This window comes from Amblyomma americanum, chromosome 1, assembly GCF_052857255.1.
Source record: "Amblyomma americanum isolate KBUSLIRL-KWMA chromosome 1, ASM5285725v1, whole genome shotgun sequence".
Lineage (NCBI taxonomy): Eukaryota > Metazoa > Arthropoda > Arachnida > Ixodida > Ixodidae > Amblyomma > Amblyomma americanum.
Genome location: NC_135497.1, coordinates 180,378,580 through 180,402,999, shown reverse-complemented (window position 1 = coordinate 180,402,999; position 24,420 = coordinate 180,378,580). Strand labels below are relative to the sequence as shown.

Genomic DNA, 24,420 nt, shown 5'->3' with positions numbered 1-24,420 from the left:
AGTAATGCCGGGAATTTCCAATTTAGCATGCAACAAGGAACTTATGCAGACAGCACGAGATCGAACCAGTGGCGGAGGAAGCTGACGACACACTTCCCGAAAGGTTGTCGACAACAGCGTTAGAGTGAAGCGTTGTAATGAATTCTCAATAATTCCATCGAAATAGCTTCTGAGTTCATCATTTACAGGCAACCTCCTTTTGTTGCAGACATTTACGCCACACAAGTTAGGCTACCTCTGGATGTCTGCATTCGCACAGCAATAAAATTGATTTTTTTTAAGGAAAATATACCTGCGCGGCTCTGTCTGCGTTCTACCAAGTTGCGCATCCCTGTGCGACGCAAAAGCTTTCATTTCTTCAAGTGTATTTGTACGAGCCAGATAGGGTTGAAACCTCAAGTCTGCAACGTGTGCAGACTGAGGCTATTCAAAGAGAGACGGGATAAATTGAAGTTGGTCTGTTTCGATAGAAGAGAACATTCTGAAGAGAGGGAGACCACTCTCACAAAAAACGAAGATTTTGTAAGGTTAGGAAAGCCAACAAAAAAAAAGGAAATACAGGTGCTGCCGCCATCGGTCGATTCTGCAAGTAAACCGCGTGCGTCGTCACCCAAATTCCAGGAACGTATCCCGGAGCCCATGCTATACCACCATTCACATCAAAACGGCTGCAACTAGTCTGCGGTGTAGACGTCACGAGTGTGAATCTAATTGCGCGACAATTTTTAAATTCAATTTTCTCAGCCATAAATGCGCATTTTGCTGCCGGACAAAAGTCAGCGTACCTATAAAGAGTTGTGAACCAATTTTTACCGAGAACAATAATTTGGCGGAGTTTTTTTCAGTGCCCCTTTAACACTGTTAAAAAGCTTAAATGAACTACCGTAAAACCTTAGCTATGCAATGACACATCTGGTATGCGTTGAAGAATGAGGCCAAAAATAAGCACTCTCACCTATATCAGTGCCGGTATCAAAATTTATACCAATTTTTAAAAGCTTCTTTTCGTCTAATTTTGCTTTGTTCTTTACACCTCTCTTTTTGTCTGCTCTCTTCGCCCAATGTCACATATATATTACAGTAACATTTCGCTTCATACAGAAGACGAGCTGGGTTCGTTCAATAGTTTGTACCGCTTCCCCCGAAGACGAGCTTGGCACGTCGTGGCTTGCGTAGGTTCCCACCCCTTCACGAAGATGAGTTTGGTTGCCCCGATGGCTCTAGTACACACTTCCATCAACGTATGGTGCTATCGAAAAAAATAAAAAGTATGATAGACCCTAAAATCTGGCAAAAATAATTTAAACAGTTGTACCAGGCCACTAGACACGGCAGTCTGCGGTGGGGATGGTTGCCGCCCTGACGAGTCTAAACACAAGTTATTTCCAACGAATTCTTTTTTTCTTTCAACGACTTCAGACACAACAGTTATTTACCGCAGAAATGCGCTGTGAAGCTGAACTGCTGGAGAAGTTTTGGAGTGAAGCCGAACTTTTTATTGCTTTTTAATTTATTTCGGTGTCTTATGTGGAAATAAAGTTCAGTTTCTGCTGTTTCTGTCTCGCACGTACCTTTTAGAGTCCAAAGGATTAGTAAAAAAACGTATCGTTTAAATCACTTTTCGGGAAAATAATTTTGGGGGTAGAGGGTTAAGAAGGGAAGATTCCGTCAGGGTTTCACAGCGCGTTTGTCATTTAGGATATACAGGGGAAAAAAAATAGACAGCAACTTCTGAAGGTATTTTTCGTACCGTCTGCTTGCAAATGCTGCCCGGTGGTATGTGTTCCGTTTTTATAAGCAAGATAAAACCAAAGTGAAGGGCAGAGAGCCAAAAAGCTCGCGTCTAGGGTAAGGAAAGTCGACGAGAACCGGCTTTTTCTGCGATCATCCATGTCTCGACTTCTCGCAGGCTAATCTCTGGCTGAACATTTCAGATGCCCACCGTCATTCATTCCTCATCTTAAACCTAAGCGAGAGCTTCTGTGAGCCTCGGTTGGCGCACTTATGAATGCATCGCCAAGTAATTCCAAGATCGTAAGTGCAAGTAGGCCTTTGGTTCCCGAAAAAAAAAAAAACTTTCTCGTGCCTTTTCCCAACAAATTAACGTCAAATAAGACACAGCTTCACGGCCTGCTGTAACTTTTCAGCCCAACTAAGGCTCCGCTTTCTCATTATTTTCTCGGAAACTTGCTTTAGCATAACACTTTGCACATGCAATATGCGCCGCCGCTGACCGCAGAGAAGGCCAGAGGCATGTTCTTCATGGCCTACTTCTCTCTTCTTTTCTCGAATTTTCCTCCCTCGCTGAGCACACACTTGTTACAGCCAAGCGGTAAATAGGGATATTTCAAATTGTATTTTTGTGGGAAAGGAAATGGCACAGTATCTGTCTCATATATCGTTGGACACCTGAACCGCACCGTAAGGGAAGGGATAAAGGATGGAGTGAAAGGAGAAAGGAAGAAAGAGGTGCCGTAGTGGAGGGCTCCGGAATAATTTAGAGCACCTGGGGATCTTTAACGTGCACTGACATCGCACAGCACACGGGCGCCTTTGCGTTCCGCGTCCATCGGAACGCGGCCGCCGCGGTCGGGTTCGAACCCGGGAACTCCGGATAAGTAGCCGAGCGCCCTAACCACTGAGCCACCGCGGCGGGTAGGGATGTACCCAGAAGGATGAATTAGTATGACAATATATCTACGAGTTGGCGTGACAATAAAATCGGCATCAAGACACGCAGGGCGTAGCCTTGCCTGCTTTGTCTCGGTGGGCGAAGTCCCGTCTTCGCGAATTTGTCAGCTAAAGGTGACCAAATGGCGCAGGACAGTTTACGAGTTTCTTTTGATATAACTGAAGAAGACACAAATCCTTATCCATCGGTTGCCTATGTTTCGTTTTTTTTTGGTGCGCGTGTTCGTAGGTGGGTTTTCAGAATAACTCACTCGTTGAACGATTAATAGGAAGGAACCGTCAACGGTCGCATTTTATATAAAGTGCTCACTCACATATTACGTTCTTGAGTTTAGATTATGTGTCATTCGGAGGAAGAAGTGATGAATGTAAACAGGTTGACAATTTCCGCCTAGAGCGATAACTTTGATCCCGGGATGCGCGGAGGGTTTAAACTGCGAGAAGAGAGAAAAAAAACTGCAGATTGTTGCAGCGCCGTGCAGTGACGCACAGCAGTGCCGAAGGGGACGTGCAAGGAGGGCACATGGAAGACAACGCAGTAGCGCACACAGGCCGCCGCCATCAGTGGCGTGCGAGCGACGTGTCCCAGAGTGATGCGAGGTTCGAGTCACGTGATTAATGGAGGCGAGGCGAGCGCCGCATTGCCACCGGGCATTTTTCACCTGGCCTTCTGATGACCCCGCTCGATAAACGCGCGGGGGTCTCTGCGGGGTTTGGCGGAGCCAGGGGGTTGGTGGGGGGGGGGGGGGGGGCTGAACTTGGCTGCAGCACGGCGTGCGCACCTTTTGTTGTTCGCCGGCCACCAGGGGTCGTCGCGTGATGCGGCGGAAGCGACGGTGCAGGTAGAGATGGCAGCCGCGGCTCCCGGCCAACGCTCGGCGCACACCGGTGGCATCAACCACATTTGTTACCGTTGCGCCAGCGTATATGGACGTGGCGACCTATCGCGTGACGCCGGGGGCAGGTTGACAGCGGCACCTGGCGTCGACAGCGCGCGTAAAGCGAGGAGCGCGCGGGCGTGGGCGACCTCCGTGCACCCCGCTGAATGGGCGCGGTCGTTTCGTTGAATTTATGGGCCATCGCGATCGAGAAGAAGAGAGGGAAAGAAAATGCGCGCGGTTTCAGCAATTTTGCGCGCGTTCTCAGTGATTTGCTGCTCAGTGCTGCAGGCTATTACTGCAGCAGCGCTTGGGTAGAGCTAGTGCACAAGTGTTTTGTGGAAAAGAAAAACCAAAGACAGAAGCGCGGGCAGACAAAAAAAATCCACAAAGTTTAATTTACAGCAGACTTTTGATAAACACCTATTTCTGTCGTCCTCTACGTAGGACAACATCAAAGGTGAGCTAAGAGATGGGCTCCCGATTGTGGAAAAAAGGAGAGAGAAAAACGAATCTCACAGTACACCCGACGGAGTGTTTAACTGCCTCCTATACGAATGATGGTTCCGCGACACCCTCGTTCTTCGCAACAGGTACTGGCGTCTCCATCTACTCAATGTAAAGGGTTATGCTGCTTTTACAACGGTCGAGAACCTCACATGATCTCCTCTTAGGAAGGCAGAGGAAAAACACTTTCATTCCAAAGGTTGGTACGAATGACGAACGCATGTCGCGTGCTTAAATAAATAACTTAGATGTAGGGGTATACCACGCCAGAAAAATTGGGACACGAAAGAACAGCACAAGTCAAAACGGCATGCGTCAAAACAGCGCACAAAATACAGCACAGCGACGAAACAGCTCAGGGAAAAAATGGCACGGAGACAAAACAGCACAGGGAAATAACAGCACGCCGGACGAAACTGCACAGCGACAAAATAGCACAGCGACAAAATAGCACAGCGACAAAACAGCACGACGACAGAAGAGCGCAGGGAAAAACAGCACGACGACAAAACAGCACAGCGGAGTACGGTGCAGCGCTTCTGGCGGAGTGAACTATCACAGCCATAACCGCAAACGGTAAATTACTACACATGCGGCAGTGACATTTGCAGTTAGCGAGTGCTCGTTTAGCTGGTTCATTAAGAAACAAGGCTGGCTCATTCACTGAGGATCAGCGTTGCTCATACGGTGCATATGGTAGAACTAGTGGTTATGTATAGTCCTTGCTTGCTTGAAATTTCCTGCATTCATTCTACAACTCTGCTTCAGTGCACTCCCACCTGTGTTTGTTAGGTTAGGTTAGGCGTTTCTGGTGGTTCCTGAGCGTGGAAATTTGTCGAAAATTGGTGTTTAAATTTTTTTAAAGAAACGTCTAAAAATCTTGTTTTAAAAAAATTGGCTTTTAAAGGAAAAAAGTACCTTTGATGAAATGTCGCTAAAATTGATGTTTCGAAATAATTCACTTCGATGTGAAAAGAAGAGCTTCAATACAAAATTGCACTAAGCAAATGCACGCTGATGCATGCATTTCCAGGTCAGCTGTGTAGCCCATTTCGCAGAGTACAATAACCGCAAGTCAGCCTCAGACAGCCATTGTGCAGCGTCCTGGTTAAACACCAAACAACCTGAAAATCTTGGCTGGGGCAATCCTGCCATCGTTAAAAGTAAGCATCACATACTGCATATTTTCAGCGTGTGAAGGCGCTGTAGCTCGCTCCAAACAAAATTGCTGAAGATGCAATTGCCGACCGCGACAGTTTCGAAAAATAAGGACTTTTGGTACATCCAGAGCCCTACGTCGTGCGTATTTGCCCGAATTCCGCATCACGAAGGTGAGCCTGCAGAATCGATACTTCCATAACTTCTTCAGCGTTATTCATTCCACAACCCGAAAGCAAAAAAGTGCATATCTGAGATTGCGAATATTACCCTACCCTGTTGTTTACTGAGCCTGTGGAACGAGTACTCGCTAACTCCAAAGGTCGCCGCTGTATGTGTTGTGATTTACCGTCATTTATGGCTATGATCGTTCACCCCTCCAGCAGTGCTGCGCCGCACTCCGATGTGCTGTTTTGTCGCCATGCTGTTTTTTCCCTGCGCTCTTTCGTGTTTTTTCGCTCTGCTGTTTTGCCGCTGTGCCGTTTAGTCCTGCGTGCTGTTTTGACGCGTACCAATTTTTCCCTGCGCTGTTTTGTCGCTGTGCCGCTCTCTTCGTGTGCTGTTTTGTCGCTGTGCTGTTTTTTGTGCGCTGTTTTGTCGTGTGATGTTCTTTCATGGCACCCATAAAAATGTGTCCGCTTCTGACAGCTGAAGACGGGCCACTCGGAGCCCAAGCAGAACTTTGTGCGTGGGGTGTGTTTTCATTATTATATTTGCGCATATACTGCTTCTGTCCTCTCTTCAAACAAGAGTCCCTTAATTGCATTCTGTATCCCTGTGATATCATCCTAGCCTTTTTTTTTTTCCTTTCATGGTGCCATGTTTACCATTTAGGCGAACGCAAAACACGCAATGGCAATTTCATTTAGAAAGTTTTTTAGATTATTGCCCTATTAAAAGCTACACTAAAGGGCCAGTTGGTAAGGCATAATATTTGAACGAACAAGCGTTAAAGCACACAGAAAACGCGAGGAAAAAAGTAGTGTCCACCCTCTCCTCAAATTTTCTACGCGTTGTTTCAACGTTATGTTCGTCGTTCAAATATGATATTGCCCTATTGTCAACACTAAACTACGGAGGACTTTAAATTTTAAATTCAACGTAATTTGCTGCATATGAAACATTTGTCTGGAGTTCATTTATATTTGATATAATGAAATACTCATAAATTGTCAAATTATGTGACAATTTAATGTTTTCTGCTATTTTCCGGTTATTTAGCCAAGTATGACCTAAAGGGACACTTAGGACAAATAGAAGCTAACCTGTAACGATAGGGCGCCGCATTCTAATCACTAAGTGACCACTGTCAACCAAAACGGAGATTTTATTAGCTGAAAAAGACCAAGAAACGAAATGCAAGTGTCGTCCTCCGTGGCATATTTCGCAACTAGAATGCATGCGTCAACATCATCATTTGTTCTCGGAATCCCAGAGGCTATTCTACACCTCCATTCACTTCAAAATGGTGGCAACCCATCATCTTCAGTACGAACGTCACGAATTTGAACTTACGTGTGGGAAGATGGTTAAATGCAATGTTCTCACCGATAAATGCGTGTCGCTGCTGGACCAGCATCAACATAGTTACAAAGAGCTAGAGAATCAATTTTTAGTGAGGACAGTGATTGAATAAATTTGTCCTGTGTATCCCTTTAATAAATCTGTGTATTCTTGAATGTCCTCTTTCATGTTTGACTAATATCATGTTCACTATGAAATGTGTTCCAAGTGGGACGGTAGCGTCTGTAAATAAAATAAATATCCTGCCCACTGTTTGGATTGAAGAGGCTACAGGATGTTTGTATTACGTATACTGTATACAGCACAATATAACCATGCAAGCGAACGTTCAGGCGAAGACATTTTTGTTTCAAGGGAATTCTCTGAAGTTTACCTCGAAGTATAAGGACTAAAATTTTCTTTTTTCTGTTTTTCTTCTTCTAAGTCTAGAGTAGCTTCACGAAGAGAGGCTTACCTATACTTAGAAGACAGACGTGCTATGTACAGGTGCGAGTATAATTATAAGGATACCTCAGTTTGCGCTTCAAAGCTTAATTTATTGAGTTCTGTGTCAAAAGTCAAATTGGAAAAGAGGAATCGTGCGTCTAGTGTAAAAGCTACTTAGAAAAAAAAAAGCAAGTGCATGGTTCTTCCTCGCACGTGGGGAATAATCACTCACTGCAGGCTGATAAAATGTTTGCTTTCATATTGCTTCGACCCGTACGTGCTTGTCTTGTGTTCGCCATGCACCCTTTTAAACGTGAAGAGAGCACTCAGGCGTCGCACGAGGCATACATTATGCCTAGTCCGCGCCCCGTGTGCAAGGCTCGCGTGAAGCAAACATTGCGCAGCGCCCGCTCACCGGATGGCGGGTCACTGGCGGCGAAATGCCGCTTGTCGGCCGCCGAAGCTGCGGGTGGCGGGCCGGGTCTGGTGGCCGGCGGAGGGGCCAGTGAACCTCCGGCGGGGCTCGCCGGGCTGGCCGAGGCTGAGCCGCGGCCCGCGGGCCTTCGCGCCGGCTCGGGTGTCCCCTTGGCCGTCGCGGACTCAGCCGCAGAGCCCAGGAAGTGCGGGGGCGGCGGTGGCCCCAGGAACGGGCCCATCCCCCCGAAGGGAGGCGCCGAAGCTCCCAGGTATCTGCAGATGGTGAAGCGCGATTAGAGTGGTGGGTGCATTTCTGTTTGAAGGATGCTGAAGAGCCATATCGGATGCCGACACTTGTTCTGCAGCTCTCCCCAATCCTACCAGAGAGGAATGGTAGGCGGCCCTGCTTGGCTGTTCGGACCTTCAGTCCCAAAAGGCTTTGGTCAAGAGGGCTAAGCTGGCGGCTTCGACCAATGGGGTCCAGGAATAAGGACTCCACCCATTGCGGGGCTCTTTAAAGAGCCTCACCTCTTTCATTAAATAAAGGCTTTTCACCACCACCACCCGCGGCCATTCAGGATCTCGACCAATCAAAGCTGGCCGCTATGAGTAAAAAAAGAAAAGAAATATACCAGCGTAATTTATAGTGTCGTATCCACACCTCTATTTATGTAGACGAAATCACGTCGTGCGTTTTCAGCGCTTGCTTTTCTTTACTGGATTACGTTTCAACATTAGCTCAGTAGGGAGCAGTCGAGGTTAATATTTCAGGGGACCAGGCTTGTGTCCCACTACATCCATGGGTATCGTCCGACCGCTGAGATTTCCTGAACCTTGAGCGGGCAAGGGCACTACGCGGCGTTTATTGGGCGTGTACTTGTGACCAGCAGGAAGCCCTCACCTGTCCCTGAAGCTGGCCAGCAGCGATGAGTCCACAGGCCCCGGGGAGCCCTTGAGCGGCGGCTCCCCGGGCACCCCAGAGCCGGCGGCGTAGCGGCCAACCTGTCGGCCGGCCGGCGAGGGCCCCGGCTGCGGTGGCGCGTGGTGGTGCAGGTGGTGCGGGTAGCGGTAGGCGGCCGGGGTGGCCGCAGCCGCCGCGGCCCACTCCTCGAGCTTCACCACTTTGCCCAAGTCGCCGAGCGGACACGCGCTGCTCGCCTCCAGCATGCCCCCGCACCAGGAGGCGCCGCTGCTACGTGCGCCGGCTGCGGGCCGTCCCTCGGCGCACGGTGGTGCCAAGAACTGGGAGACAAAGATGAGTGACAGCTTTAAAACTAGATAGACTTTAAAGCGCCCAAACCTCAGTACACAACTACTTTTACGTCTCGTGCCAATCTAAATAAGGCTGTCTAGACCACTGAAGACTGAAGAACAAGTTATTAAAACCTATGCTAAAGTAGACGCGGCGAAGCAACGGAGGTGGCGTAACACAAACCGAGAGACAACTAAAAGTGGCCACAACAGCACTGTCTGCAACATTATACGCCTTATGCGAAGTAGAAATAGAGAAGAAATAAAGAAGTAGATAGAGAGAGACGCTGAGAAGTATAAACAAAGAAGTAAGCAATTTTAAGACTTGTGAAGCGGAACTATCCGGCAAGCTTTCTTCACGCACATGAACGACATGTCTTTGGATGTGCACGGATAAAAAATGCTCGACATCGCCTTCAACTTTTCAGTTCGCCGCTGGACTTTACCGCAAGGAACTGTAAGCTCGTGCTTTGATCTTGGAAATAGTAACTGCCCTGACAAAACGGTAGAGTCCTGGATGTTGCTTGTCCGTATCGCTATTTTTACGTCACTGTATCTCATAGAATCCAGCGCGACGACCGCCACTTGCCTGAATCATGCGCCCCTTCTGCTCGTCTCTAGGTCAGCGATTTGCGTTTTCATTCACTTCTTCCACAACTGCCGTTTGTCTCGCGTGCACCAACAAATGTCATCCTCGTTTCGTGCGCTTGTAGCTCAAGGCACAAGTATTTCTTTTTTTCGTTAAACATATGCGTTTTACTCTGTGCAGGTACGCGAATAATTTAAACACTAGAGGCAATATTCACAATACTTTTCGAACCTGAGCGCGCCTTTTTGGGGCGTTTCTCGCCGAATGCACGACTGACCAATTTGTTTGAATGTTGGCAAAGAAGGCTGCTTTCGAGAGAATATACAAGGCAATTTGGAAAAATTGCAGCATGCTTACTAAGCAGAAATACATTATTGTTGACAGAATATTCCACACTTTTGAAACAATTCGCTCTTATCTCCTAAAATATCTAAAATATTCAGGACGCCGAGGAGAAATTGAATCCTTCAAGCAGACGACCAGTGTATATAGAAATAAAAGAGAGCCCAAGATTGCCTGAATATACTTTGAGGAGCTAGAAACAATGAACAAAAAGACACAAGAGGAATCTTTTCTTCATGAAAGCTAAAGAGAGACAATTTTTTTAACCTTTGTTTTCTTTTGGATTAAGTGATAGCTACTGGCTGAATATGGAACCTCCACTGCTCCAATGGACGACCAGCCGTTAATACTACAGGCATCGATAAAAATCAACTGGTGGTCTTCTTCCGAACAATAATGACAGCAACTGTTGACAGAAGGAACGTCATGTCTGGGTTTCGCCTGAAAGATAGGGTCGACACAGTTTTGCGACCGTTTTCTTTTCCCTCCGAAAAAAAAAGCACATAATTCGCTGCAGTCACTTCATCGTTAACCAACGAAGGCAGACGAAGCAGTAAAAAAATAAAAACTACACAAATAAATATGAAGGCATCTGAATGATTGCAGGTATTGAGACAGGACAAATGCTCGAATCATGGGACGTTTTGCTTATGTATTAGTCTTTTTCTAACAAATTATTCATCTTTTGAGCGTGTGGTCTTTTCATTTGCTAATACTTGTCTTGAATACTTTCTAAAACTGAAATATTTCGAAGATATATAATGTTCCCAGTAGGCAGTTGGAAGCGGCGTGTGTGATCGTCGCCACGTCCAATGGCTTGTCTACGTTATGCCTAATTAGAGCCAATCATTACCTAAGGTTAATCGTTGATTTGAAGGCGGAGTTAATATTCGATCCAATATGTGAGAGGTTCGACAGTTTGCATAGCCCTGTTCTAAATCAAAGTAGAGTACTCTCGAAGCTTTATTCACAATGAATCTTTCGTTGAGGATATCTGAACTGACGCATAACTCAAAACCTACAATTAATTTGGCGTTAAAATAGAGTGTCAGGAAGGCTTGGAACAGTCTTGAGCCAAAGTGCAAAAAAAAGTAGCAATGAGTGGCTGGTAGAACATTACTCACGCTGCATTTAGCAGTGACGAGATAGCAAAACAAGGGCGGCACTACCACTCTGACCGTTCTTTGCTATCTTGGAGGAATTTATGTGGGACACTTCAGAACGCCTTTGAGGCACTTGTATTACGTAATAACAGATTCGAATTTTTTATCAGCTTAGCGGAGGCAGGAGTAGGCCATGAGTTATGTTATTAAAAAAATGGAGAAATTTAACAGGAGTTGCTACAGGTTTGAACCCTGCAATGCAACTTGGGCGCATAGAAGAAAAAATAATTGAGCACAACCTAAAAAAAGGCCGCACAAAAGAAGGAACAAAGAAAAGTAAAAAAGTGAAACACTAAAATCGCTAGAATAAGCGGGGAAAAATTATTTCCTCGAAGAAACTTTCAGTAAGCCTGGATAGCCTGATGTAAGGCCGTCAGTGTCCAGTGTTCATTTGGTGTGCACTCTCCAGTCGTACCTTACTTCTCCTTCAGTTGCGTAATTCCGCTCTCTTACACAGCAAATTACATAAGTCGCTTCGTGCATCCAACATCTCTTTTAGATTTATTTGTGCGGATTCCATGAATGCATGCTACATAAACTGAAATTTCATGTGAAATGGTTTCTGACTAAACGTAATGACACTTGTTGTACAAATATAACACTGCCACTATTCGCTTCGCGTCTTCAAGTCCTGTCTTCTTGCCACTTTTTGTATCCAGTTTGCAAGAACTATTAGTCCATTAGTTCTGAGCTTTAGCTATGATACTTAGATGTCTAAAAAATGAAGACAATAGCCACAATAATAATCATATTGCATATGCATGAACGTCTGTTTGATCGCATAGTTTGCGAGCATACAGTTTTCAAAGTTCCACTTTCACCGCCTTTCAGCATGATTTTGCGATCACCTCGGTCGTGTTCTGCCTGGCCGTGCCACCGCTTGCACTAGGAGGGAGCTCGGTTTCATAGCGTGGCGCCTATCCGTATTTCTAAAACCGGAAATGGAAACAAAAAGACTCGCCTTCGACGGCGCGCTTATCGCCCGCATAACACACGCGCAGCGCGCCCGCCTTGCGCGGTATACTTCCGCCGAACCACAAGGATGGGCGCGCCCGCAGCGGCAACGAATTATTTCGCGCAATCGCAGGCTACCCGTTGTCGCGTGAGAGCGGTGGACTTTGGCGCGCGCACATGCGCTACATTCTTTTATTAATAATACTTCGGGTGGGATGTCATCCCTGCAGCTCAGTGCGCGAGAAAGGCCTCGTTCGCTTATCGGGTTGCGTACGCAAAATGGGGCGGCCGAATGATCGGTGTTGGCACAATAGGGAGCGCCATTTCCGGATCGTTCTTCGACGGCACAAAGGTGATGTGCCCGTGACTGCCAGGTCGTAAACTCCAAACAGCGCCCCTTTTGCTTCTCCGGCAGCGTCAATATATGGAAGCACACGACTTCGGCTGGCGCTTGCCAGGTTTGACTGATTGTGGCGCCGCCGCGGTGGCTGAGTGGTTGTGGCGCTCGGCTGCTGGCCCGAAAGACGCGGGTTCGATCCCGTCCGCGGCGGTCGAATTTCGATGGAGGCGAAATACTAGAGGCCCGTGTACTGGGAGATGTCAGTGGACGTTAAAGAACCCCAGGTGGTCGAAATTTCCGGAGCCCTTCGCTACGGCGTCCCTCATAGCCTGAGTCGCTTTGAGACGTTAAACCCCCATAAACTAAACTAAACTAAACTGTGGCAGTTTAAATCCACCAAGGTGGAGTTTTTCCTCCCGTCGGGCCTCAGATGGCGACCGCAGACCACCTCATCGGTAGCGGCCTGCTGATAATAGTGGCTGTGAAAATTGGAGCCAATGTTGAACACGATAAGGCAAGACTTCATATGTTGGCTAAGCAGCAGTGCTAGCTTAGGGTGCCGTGCCAAAGATCCACTGGGTGACTGGGCAAAGCTGGCACCCCGGGTACATCGGCAGACATCTTGTCCAAGCACTTCAAGCATGGAAAAGCCGAGCATCAAGCAGTACCCATAGCCGGTTGCAAGGGTTTCCCCAGGTGTTGAAATTGGGGGGGGGGGGGGGGGGGGGGGCTGTCTAAATTTTTAGAGGGGCGGGGGGGGGGGGGGGGGTTCTGAGGGCAGAGGAGAGGTGGCAGTCATTTTTATACGTTAATGACTCCAACACTCATGACTACGACTGCGAACAATTACTTCACTTTACACAAGGTCTAAAGTCGTGCTTATGAGCGGACAAAACTAAAGAACAGGGACTACATAACTGTGCGGCAGTTCAAACTGCTAGCAATAAACCTGATTAAAAAATCAACACCACCTGTTCAACACCACTCTTGTAACGCAGGCGCGCAAACTGCGTATAACGGTGGAAATTCGGGCGGACATCGTGGATCCTTCCACCCCAAGCCATCTATGGACTATGTGTTCTTTCACGTGCATGTTCTTCTTCCGACGCTATTAAACAAAATTCCTCATCGTGTGTAAAAATAAAATTTGTTGCGAATTCAGGAAGTTCCTTCAGAAAAACAAGGGGTGTGTACATCCGCCTCACCCTTTCCCCCTAGGGGGTGTGCAGATCACTGGCCGGTGGCCTCTCGGAAGTACACCATAAACACGAATACGCCTGTATGGGAGCAAAAAGGGAGTAAGCTGTCCTCTAACGCCCTTCCTTTTATAAAAGGGAGTGCGCTAAAGGACGAATTACTTCCTTTCTGTTCAGAGTTTACAAGGATTCTAGCCAATATTTCTTGCGGGTGCTCTTGTACTAGGCCATCGCGGCTGTTTCGGTCACAGGGTTTTCATGTCATGTCGCGACATTTTTTATTGATGCCTCAATAAATGGTGAAGCCGAGAAGAGATGAGCGTGGGCTGCGCACATTGATGACGAGCATACTGTCATAAATTTGCATCTGCACAGCTCGCTGTCGTTTGACTGCACCGACAGGAAGGAAATATATACGTGAATACTGAGATGGTGGTGGGTGAACTGATCACCCTCATCTATTACGGATGCCAGGACTAAGAAAAAAATAGAAGAGTGCATTTACAAGCAAACTATTTTTGACGGTAGCCTCCGCGTGCAAGAAACAAATAAAATACGGCGACACGCATAAATGACTCAAAACGCAAGTGCTTCAATAACTGTACCACGTAGGACATTTCGGAAGAAAAAATATATAAAGCTTTTGCTGTACTGAACAAGAATGCGACGCTGAACAGGTTATTTGAAGACTGCTCGCGCACCTCTTCTTCAAAGGGCGAAAAAGGAGACAGTGAAATTCCTAGACTTAAAATTTCCCGGGCTCTTACTTAGTGGTGAGATCACGCATTCGCGAACTTCTTTTTTTTTTGTCTTATCAACACCACGCATTGTTTGTTCGTTCTTATAATTTTGGTACCCAATTTTTAAGACGATCATTAAATCTTCGTCTTTCGCTTTGCAGCCTCGTCTTATTATTGACTGGTCCACTAAATGTAACGCGCACGAATATAAGAAAAGTTTTCCGACAAACACAGCGTTGTTCGAGAATGTGGAAAAAGAGAAACGAACACACCCCTTAGTTGTACGTCATTTTTGTCCCAATCACCACCTTATCGCACAGCAGGGACCATGAATGCTGTTTGAGCGCAAACAGAATTATTCACCGCGTCTAGTTATGCTTGGGCGTGATTGCATGGGATGGATACAAACTGTTTAGTTTATCCTTCTGTGTCTGAACCGCTTTTTTTTTCGTGCACGCAAATGTTAAATACATGCGCCTTATATGCATTCGTGAGCAAGGATTTTTTTTTTAAATTCTGCCCGCTTTTCATGTTTTTCAACTGCTGCGTCATTGACAGCAAGAAAAAATTGGCGCCTTGTCATGTGAGGTCTCCGTTGATGCCAGTGGTACATTTTCAAAACCCTATATAGGCTAAATTTTATAGATCCTAATGAATGTCTATTGAGCTGTTAAGCTGCAAGTTGGCACTATTTCTAAGCTTACTTTTTGTTTCGCAAACCATGACGCGGCGATGCAAAAGATGCAAGTTATGCACAATATCTGGAAGCTATCCGCACTCTTATTTGTTGGACAGCATGGACTTGCAGAAGATAGAGTCTGCGAAATGTACGTTTTCAGGCTTTTGAGCTGAAGAATTTAATCACGTCGAACTGATTGATCCCAGGTGGAACACCGAGCTTCATTGTCAGTCGTGGAAGTAAAACAGAACTTTTTCAAATCCATTTGTAGGCTTCTGAAGGCAAATGTACACCTTTTAGTGAATTTTATTTGGGATACGGTTATGATTTGATCAAATTAAGTGTATGTCCATGGCGCTCGCTAGGAAATATATGGCTGCTGTTATGGAATTTACCTCACTTTAAGCGCTTTTCCTCATCTAGCGAGATGCTACACGCAGGAGCACATGTTGCATTTATTGCTTCTGGCGCTTCTTTTCCAGTCGGAGCCTGTTTTAGAGTTGCTTACTTTCCGCAGAAACGTCAGCAGGTGAAGTTTATAGAAGCGAGGAGAACGTACGGTGGCGGAGAAAGTAATGACCGGACACATCAACATATCCACAGAGGACAGTCGATGGACAATATGTCTCCGTATCCTGTCTTTACTTTCCCGGTCATCGTCCCCCGTACGGAGATGAACTAATTGGCTCAACTGTCAGCTTTAAGTAACTGTTTGGAACGTTTTTAATCCCACATATGATTGCAGAAACACCCTCGGTAAAACAGATGACAAGAAATAGTGTTAAAGCGACGACTCATCTTGCTTTTAGCAGTTGTGAATGGCCAAAAACTGCAGCCTGTCAATTCAACGTTCCTTATCCTTTTTTTCTTTTCTCGCCTCTCTGAGCCGCTTGCTTCCCCTCAGAAAGAGTAGACATCAGGAGAAGCATCAAACACTTCTAGCGCGCGAAGCCGCATATCGTCCGTATGCTGTGCTTCCTGGCCAGTTTACCTATCGCAAACATTCTTTTATTTGATTCAGTAAACAATGCTTATAATTAACTAGAAATATTGTATGTGGTCCTCAATGTTTCTCTCAGGGGGAGGACGAAGCAATAAACATTGAAGGGCGTAGTGAGCTGGTGCAATTGGCGTATTCTCGAAGGCAATCAGTTATGAATTAAAGAATGACTGATGACGTCAGCGTAGGTATTGAAAAAAAATATATCAAAGCAAGCACCGAATAACGACAGTGAAAGTGGTTCCACGGCATGAAATGCTTGCAGATATTTTGAGCTTTAAATACACTTTTCTTCTTGAGGCGCGCGCAAATTTACGCACGAAATGGTACAACGCTCGGAAAAAGATAGGTCACGGTCGTTGACTAATAGCGGCTGTTGAAATTAATTAGTATTAAAGCTTGAATATTCCTTTTTTCATGACTTATATAAGCGCATTCAGTCACCGAAACTCGCCTTAGTAGGAACAGCTTAGCTTTTCCCGGCTTCATGAGCAACTAAGAGCTGCGTCGTATTGGAATAAATGTCTTGACGCATAAGACATACGCACAATTAAAGGAGCGTCTACTGCATGAAACGTTAATTAGTTGACATTCGCCACGAATTGGGATATTTGTGGCTGTTTACCAGGGCGGTGGGCTTGCACAGCGTTGTCAGAACGCATACCGTGGCGCCTGTAAGAAGTTCTGGTGTCGGTCGATTTGCCCCAAATTACGTGATAACTAGGTCAATCTGGTGGTTTAAAAATGGTCAAACTGAATTCAAAACGTCCGTTTCAAAATGCTCAAAAAAGCGTACGTTACAGTCGCTGCTGTGGCATACAACGCACATATGCGTTGTGCGACTGATGAGCGGTGCAGACGCTTGACAGTGCCACAAGCATTGCACTACACTGAAAAAATAGACTTCGCCTCGTCTTTAGAGCTGCTTAGAGCACGTGCGCGTCTTTTGCTCCGTGCCCAGAGCAATCAAAGACGACGAGCTAAAGTATTATTCTGGAACGGCGTACACGAAACTCGTCAGATTCTTGAATAAGGCTAAAAATTCAACGATGAAGAACTGTCAACGAAAACGGATATTTCTAAACGGAATCAACTGACCTCGGGCAAAAAAATAGCATCCGAGTGTGGCGCAGTTCCGTGCAGACGACGCACGCCGTACACATCTCTGGACAACTGCTCTGTTGAGGCCAGTACAGCACTGCCCGAACGCGGAGGACAGCGCTGTGTGTCTTCGCGTGCGGGACGCAGTGGCCGGCGGCGTACTCACCACGCGCTGCGGCTGTTCGGGGGCGTCGGCGTGCGTGTCCCAGCCGCGAGGGGTCCCGGCCGCGGTCGCTGCCGTCGGTCGGGCTCGACTCGCGTCGGCGTTGTTGTGCGCCCCCGGCGCCGGGCGGAATTTCCTCCGGAGCCAATCCGGTGCTTCCTTCCTTCCTAAGCGCGCCGGATGGGACTCTAGTAGCGAGGCCTCGCCTTTCCTCCCCCTTTCCCCCGGCTCCTCCCGGCCGCGCCTCTCTCCTCCCCCACCCTTTGGGCACGGCCCCTCGCCGCGCCGCTGGCCGCGCACTGCGCGCGCGCTTCTACAGCCGCCGTACTTTTTAAGACGCGCCGCTTTGAGCCGCCCGAAGAGGTGCGCACGGGAGCACTTTAGGAGGCTTGTTCTTCACGCGGGAGAGTGGCCACTGGGGCTTGTGCAAGGTGGCAGAGGGTATTTAAGGCGAAGGAGCCGTCCCACGCTCTGATCTGGTCAAGGCAACGTCGCGCAGTACCTCAGTGTGTCGTTTTATTTTTTCAAAGGCGGTGGAACTTTATGCTAGACTTCCTGTCACAGATAGTTAAGGCATTGATTCCGTTAGGCATTCGCGCGAGGTCTCTTGAACTCTTCAACATAATAAGTTTAACCGCAGCCGTTTATACATACGGTGCTTTTATTGCGCCCTACTTGTTCATTGTTTTAAACGCAAGGTGAAAGAGCAAGATGGTCAAAGGCGTATTTTGTTCTAGCTATTAAGATCATATATTACAGATATATAGGCAGCGTAGCAGCGATTCTCTTGATGAATGGAGTGCGCGATTAAGAATGAAATAATGTCCAAAGGCGCTGCTAGCTGCTCTGCTACGAGGCATTGTGTGCGATACGTCTTTGGAACGCTTATTTTGACAAAAATCTCTTGCAATCGCATTTCGGGTCATTTTTTTATCTGGTTTGCCTGACAGTGATCTGATGCGTCACACCCGCGTTAATTGCCCCACACTTTTTTTAGACTCACCCTGAGTGCTTATTCCTAAACTCGTGAGCGTACTTTGAGTGCTCGGAACCTTCGTAATATTTTCTCCGTCTGATGCTACCTTAGTGCAGTAATTTTGTAAGCATTCCTCTTGGTAAAGTAATTGGCATTTGGAACACCGATTTATGTTCTTTCCACTTTTTTTTGGTTTCAGCGAATTATCAGAGGCCCCTTTTCGACTTGTGCAGTGGTTTAAGTATACGCCCTAAGTTGGCAACGATACGCCTAAATAAAAGCATTGTTTCATGTTGTGCGCACGCATACAAACGCACACACGCAAACAAACAGACGAGAAAAACCGATCACAACTGAAGTGCGCCTGAGCGGCGATCGTCGGCGGCAAAGGCCTCCAAGGCACTGTTCCACTTCTTACGAAATTCTGGCCTGCACGATAGGCTGTGACTTTTACGAACGCTGACTTTTCATGGCGACTTTCCTTTCTCTTGAATTTTTCTACCCCACACCCTTTTCCCCCCGTGTAGGGTAGCAAACTGATTATTCTTCCGGTTAACCTCCCTGCATTTCCTCTTCTTCCTCCTCCTCGTTTTACGTATACCACTTTTTCACACTGAGAGCTCGAAAGAGACACTAACGCAAAGGCAGTGAAGCAAGGCTAGGCAGAAATAGCGGCGGCAAGACGCCCCAGTCCGTGCAGTACTTGAAGAGCGAGAGCATTGCGAATAGTCGCAAAGTATTCTTTGACTGCGCCACGCGCCTGTAAGCGGCGCAAGCAAATTAAGAAATGTTCCAGGTTAATTGAGAAAACGTACAGATACAGGATGCATGGAGATAATCAGTACAGAAGGAGATCGCAAATTACAAACTCTCCAGGGATCTCTTGCTATTAAGTGCTGGTATAAAATCCGTACCAATTTGATAGATAAGCATCACGCTGATAAAATATTGCACGACCGGTGTGATATACTTGTCCTCCTCTCGGATTTGACCACGAAACTGTGCAAATTAGTCACTGCTGCAACGCTTGTCTGAGGAACTTGTCGATTTTTCACTACACATCGGCAAAAGAATTGTACTAATAAACAAACTTGCGCACGAAAAAGTGCCGTAGCGTTGAAGTGAAAGGCGGTCTTCTTCGTGAAGTTAACCAACATCGCAATTTATGGGGGAAACTTCAGTATTGCTATAATCGAGTCGCTATGTTTTGAAAGACTTTTCTTCCCGCGAAACGGAAACTACTGACATCGTTAATAATTAAAGAACGTGTTCCTGCAGGTCGCGGTCGAAATCCTAGTTTGGCTGTTGTCGTATACATAAAAAAAAAGAACAGTAACTGGCAGTTGGCTGAAAATTCCAACATCTCCCAGCCTATGCAACTGAACAATTATGCCAGACGCTTCCGAAAACTCTTCTTCACTCAAGCGACATGATAACTGACAAGGTGGCGCTGAATAACTGCGAATCACGACAGGGGAGGCCAGCTCAACACTTAGAGTGCTGAATACATATATCCACGGAGGAGATTCCAGTAGATAATACATATAACGACTGAGATCCCCAAAACAGCACGATTTCAACAATGATCATCGGTTGTTTATTTCCTAGCGGTAGCTTTTTACCTCTTCTGACTTTTTATAGTTGCTTATAAGGGTAGACGTACGGGCTAGTTGGTGGTTCATGCTACCTTGGCGCATGAACCGCAAACTGTTTTAGGAAGAATTTTACAGATGAGCTGTCATCCATTGGGCTGTGTTGTGAAGAAAGGAACAGTTGACCTGTACAAATGTGCACACAGCTATTTACAGAGATGAATTTTCTAAGCTGTGAGCTTGGCAGAGATGAGGCGCGGATCAGCGGTTTCGCCAGCAGAACAACCTTTCGAACCCACCACGCTCGCGGTTCTAACACCTCTGTGCTCGCCCCAGACACGCGGCCAGCCAGTGACAATAGATACACGCACGACAAATGGACCAAAGCAATTTGCTTCTAACGCGCAATTTCACCTTCCACAATCACGTAGAATTAATCAGCGCACAAGAATAGTAATAATAATAATAATAATTGGTTTTTGGGGGAAGGGAAATGGCACAGTATCTCTCTCATATATCGTTGGACTCCTGAACCGCGCCGTAAAGGAAGGGATGAAGGAGGGAGTGAAAGAAGAAAGGAAGAAAGAGGTGCCGTAGTGGAGGGCTCCGGAATAATTTCGACCACCTGGGCATCTTTAACGTGCACTGACATCGCACAGCACACGGGCACCTCGGCGTTTTTCCTCCACAAAAACGCAGCCGCCGCGGTCGGGTTCGAACGCGGGAACTCCGGATCAGTAGTCGAGCGCCCTAACCACTGAGCCACCGCGGCGGGTTACGAGAATAAACGCAGGCATATAAAACGCGAACAACGGCACAGCATCATAGCAATTATTTATTCATTTAATAAAGTACCTACATATCGCCCTGGAACAGTAGGGGGTGGGGGGGGGGGGGGGTAAAACAAAGAAACATTTGAAGGCACCAAAGTTGTACACAAAATAAACACAGGCATCAACCATATAATCAACGGCATGGTATTAATGAAAACAATCATTTACCAACTAGTCTGCACTGCATCATTACTGGATAACCGTGAAATTAGAGAAATATGGCAAATCTGGCTGACACAGATGTGAAGAAAGGAAAAAAGTACGATAGCTGCGTCGCTTGGATTTACGCGAGCATAGTTAACAAAGACAGACAACAGCGGTTATGCGCTCAGCCATTTTTTCTCTGTCTTCGTTAACTGTGTCCGTCTTAACTGAAGCAGCGCAGCTCTCGTGCAATGCAGTTCGAGAAGTGTGATTTGTCCGGTTGACACAACTCATCTTTTGCATTCGTCGTTCCAAGAAATTTTAGACGCACCCGCACAATACCGCCACCTCCAACTGTTTCTGGGTGGCTTGAGCGATATTGCAGTCCTAGCTTCCTCTCTGTAACGTATGAAAGACATTAGAGACCTTTAGAATAGGGTGACCATATATCGGTTAGGGGCCAAGGGGAATAGCGAGGTGCCAGTGCGCGGGCGCAGGACAAAACGCCCCTCCCTCCGGTCATTGTCCTTGCGTACTGGCGGCCCGCTATTTCCCTGGGCCCTTAATAGATAGCATGACTCTATTATAAAAGCCTTTATTCACTGGTTAGTCTTGCGTCATAAAGCGGTCTTGCAGAGCTTCATTACGGCAAAGCACAGTTCACTTCTGTTTATCAAGCCGCCGCGGTGGCTGTGTGGTTATGGCTCTGGGCTGCTGGCAAGAAAGACGCGGGTTCGATCCCGGCCGCGGCGGTCGAATTTCGATGGAGGCGAAATTCTAGAGGCCTGTGTACTGCGCGACGTCAGTGCACGTTAAAGAACCCGAGGTGGTCGCAATTCCCGGAGCCCTTCACTACTGCGTCTCTCATAGCCTGGGTCGGTTTGGGACGTTAAACCCCCTTAAACCAAACTAAACCATCTTCTGTTTATCGTTTAACCCGGACCCATCGCGGTGTCTTAGAGGCTATGGCGCTCGGCTGCTGAGCCTGAGGTGTGCGGTTCCAATCCCGGCCGCTGCGGCAGTATTTCGATGGAGGCGAGATGCTTTCAAAAGCGCCTGTGTGATATCAGTGCACGTTAAAGAACCCATGTTGGCCGAGTGTAATCCAGAGCTATGCACGGCGTCTCTCACAGCGCCATGTGCATCTTTTGGACGTTGAAACCCACATACCATACCATATTCTTAATTCAGTGACTAGGTTTTGAAAAATAATATCATTGACTTCAAAGCTGAATATATATAGCCACGAAGAACTTTCCAGTATATAGGTAATACATATAACGGCTAAGATGACAAAAACAACGAGACTTCAGATAATGAACGCCGGTCATTTATTCGCTATACCAGTACCTCTTTTAACTTTTCTGACATTTTATAGAAGAACTGTCTTCCATTGTTTGGACAGATTTAAAATTTGAAAGTAGCATGTTTCTTCACCCGTTATAAAGAGAAATATTTATTCACCTTTACTCACTTGCACTGCTAGAGCAGACACAAATTTCTGCCTCTTAATTGTGTGCGCATACGAAATAGGAATACATATTAAGCCCGCAATAAAATTCTCCCATTTTAAAGCAAAAAAAAATGTAGTGCGACTCGTCACGGTGAGTAGCAGTAAGCATGAAATGCACGACAGTAAAGGCACAGAACGTTCAACGACGGCTCACAGATGGTGGTACATTCGCACTCGGTTAGTGGACATCGTCTTTTTTTTTTTTGCGCTGGACGTGCCGCCCTCTTCTGATCTTCGAGTTCGGCAGCGCGCATTGTCTCCCTGGCTGCTTTCGGGGCTTAAGGAGCCGCCGCCATCAGCCGCTTCCTTTCCAGCTGGACAGTGCGCTCGCTGTCCGACGCCGCTTTTGGTGCTTTACGTGCCGGCGCTTTCAGCCGCCTCTCTTCTTCGTCACAAGCCGCGCGCTAACCATCCTTCTCTGATTTTGTGGCTTGACGCGCCATAATGCTCACCCACTCTTCAACGCTTTCCGCCGCTTTGGCTGCCCCCCCCCCCCCCCTCCTTCTCAGTTAGTGCAAATTCCTCACTCCACGCTTTCCTTTAGATTACCTGGCTCATGTTTTCACCGAGTTTTTATTCCCTGCACTTTTTAGCAGGAGTTTTTGCCAGTGTATTAGAGCGAGTTAAGCGGAGGTCCACTCTTATGGTGAACGCGTGAGTGCGTGGCCGCGCTCTTCGGAGTGCCAGTGCATTCGTCGCAGCCGCGCATCGAAAAAAAATGGCGCAGAATCAGAGGGGACGGCAAGGAGTGCTTCGCGTTCTGTGACGCTTTGCTCTGCGGCTGCGACAGACGTAAAGGCGTTCCGAAGAGCCTGGCCCCGCGCTACCGCGTTCAGCCTAAGAGTGGACCAGCTTGCACACTGACTCTACTCTAAAAATTATACATTGAAAACTCTCCAAGTTCACCTTACCTGTCAAGACATGGCTCTAACAATTGACCATTTTGTGTTCTGATGCACTGTTCTTCTAGGACACCACAGTATAAGTTTTTTGTCTGAGTTGTATACAGTTTATACCGTTTCGTATTTCCTCATCTTCTTCACTGTTGTGTGGCGCAAAAGCGCCTGTAGGATCAGCAAAAACACGTAATGGTACCGGCACTGCTTGCGCCTCTCCAGTGCATTCTTTATGTTTTCTGCGCGCTAGACGGCATTCTTTTTTTCCTCTTGTACGTTGAGACCATCCTAGAGAGCGGAAAAACGCGGGTAGAGCTATAGGTCAAGCAATTAAACCATTGCATTTACATAATAATTATGTCTTAATTGCCTAAGAACCGAAAGTTCCAAAGCTTGCCATATTACAAGATCAATAAACATTTATACTACCTAAGTTCCTGCGGTACTCTAGGACGTCAGGTTGATCGAACTGCACAGTTTTGAAAAATGTGGCGCGAAGAATTTCGCTCTTTTTCAACCGCTTTTATTCAACATTGGCAGTTCGCAATTTCTTCCTGCGTAAATAAGAACAGTATGGTCAACCTTAAAATAAATTGTGGTTGGCACTTGTTGGTCAGACCACCCAAATATCAAGTAAGTTTGATATCTCATTCAGGAGTTACGGGGCGTAACCTGCCGCGGTGGCTCAGTGGTTAGGGCGCTAGACTACTCATCCGAAGTACCCGCGTTCGAACCCGACCGCGGCGGCTGCGTTTTTATGGAGGAAAAACGCTAAGGTGCCCGTGTGCTGTGCGATGTCAGTGCACGTTAAAGATCCCCAGGTGGTCGAATTATTCCGGAGCCCTCCACTACGGCACCTCTTTCTCCCTTTCTTCTTTCACTCCCTCCTTTATCCCTTCACTTACGGCGCGGTTCAGGTGTCCAACGATATATGAGACAGATACTGCGCCATTTCCTTGCCACAAAAACCAATTATTATTATTATTATTACTAGGGGGCGCTAAGTAAGCGAATATCGCGTTTGGCTCACTCTCCCCTTTATCTGGCGCAGGAAAAAAAAAACCCTGACTGATTATCCTTTTTGACGCATATGCGCGGATTTCAGGATTTCATCATGCATGTTCGCGGTGGAGTGCACGGGTATGGCTGGATCACACAATGCGACCCAGTTACGCAAGGCATGATCTCGTTCATATGCAGGGAGTAGTTTTCCATGCCATAAAGAATAACCTGCGGGTGTGGGCCCGATTGGTCTGAAGCATTGGGAAACAAAGCTGCTCTATTTGCGACTGCGCTGGTTCAAATCCCACCAGAGGCTATGGTGTGACCCTAAAGATTTACTTTTTT

The 24,420-nt window shown here is 46.9% G+C and overlaps 1 protein-coding gene across 2 annotated transcripts in view; it reads right to left on the bottom strand.

The window, feature by feature from the left end:
* Window positions 1-17,257, bottom strand: part of LOC144114277 (uncharacterized) — a 167,948-nt gene extending 150,691 nt beyond the window's left edge. Inside the window, exons 1-3 of one of the 2 annotated variants that reach the window (XM_077647900.1) lie at window positions 17,123-17,257; window positions 8,503-8,843; window positions 7,600-7,874 (exon numbers count right to left, since the gene is read on the bottom strand). In XM_077647900.1, coding sequence (XP_077504026.1) covers window positions 7,600-7,874; window positions 8,503-8,768 — 541 coding nt within the window. In that variant the 5' untranslated portion in view covers window positions 8,769-8,843; window positions 17,123-17,257. Of the gene's footprint in view, window positions 1-7,599; window positions 7,875-8,502; window positions 8,844-16,953 lie in introns of both variants that reach the window. The other variant, XM_077647899.1, reaches the window with a different exon arrangement.
* Window positions 17,258-24,420: the final 7,163 nt, after the last annotated feature.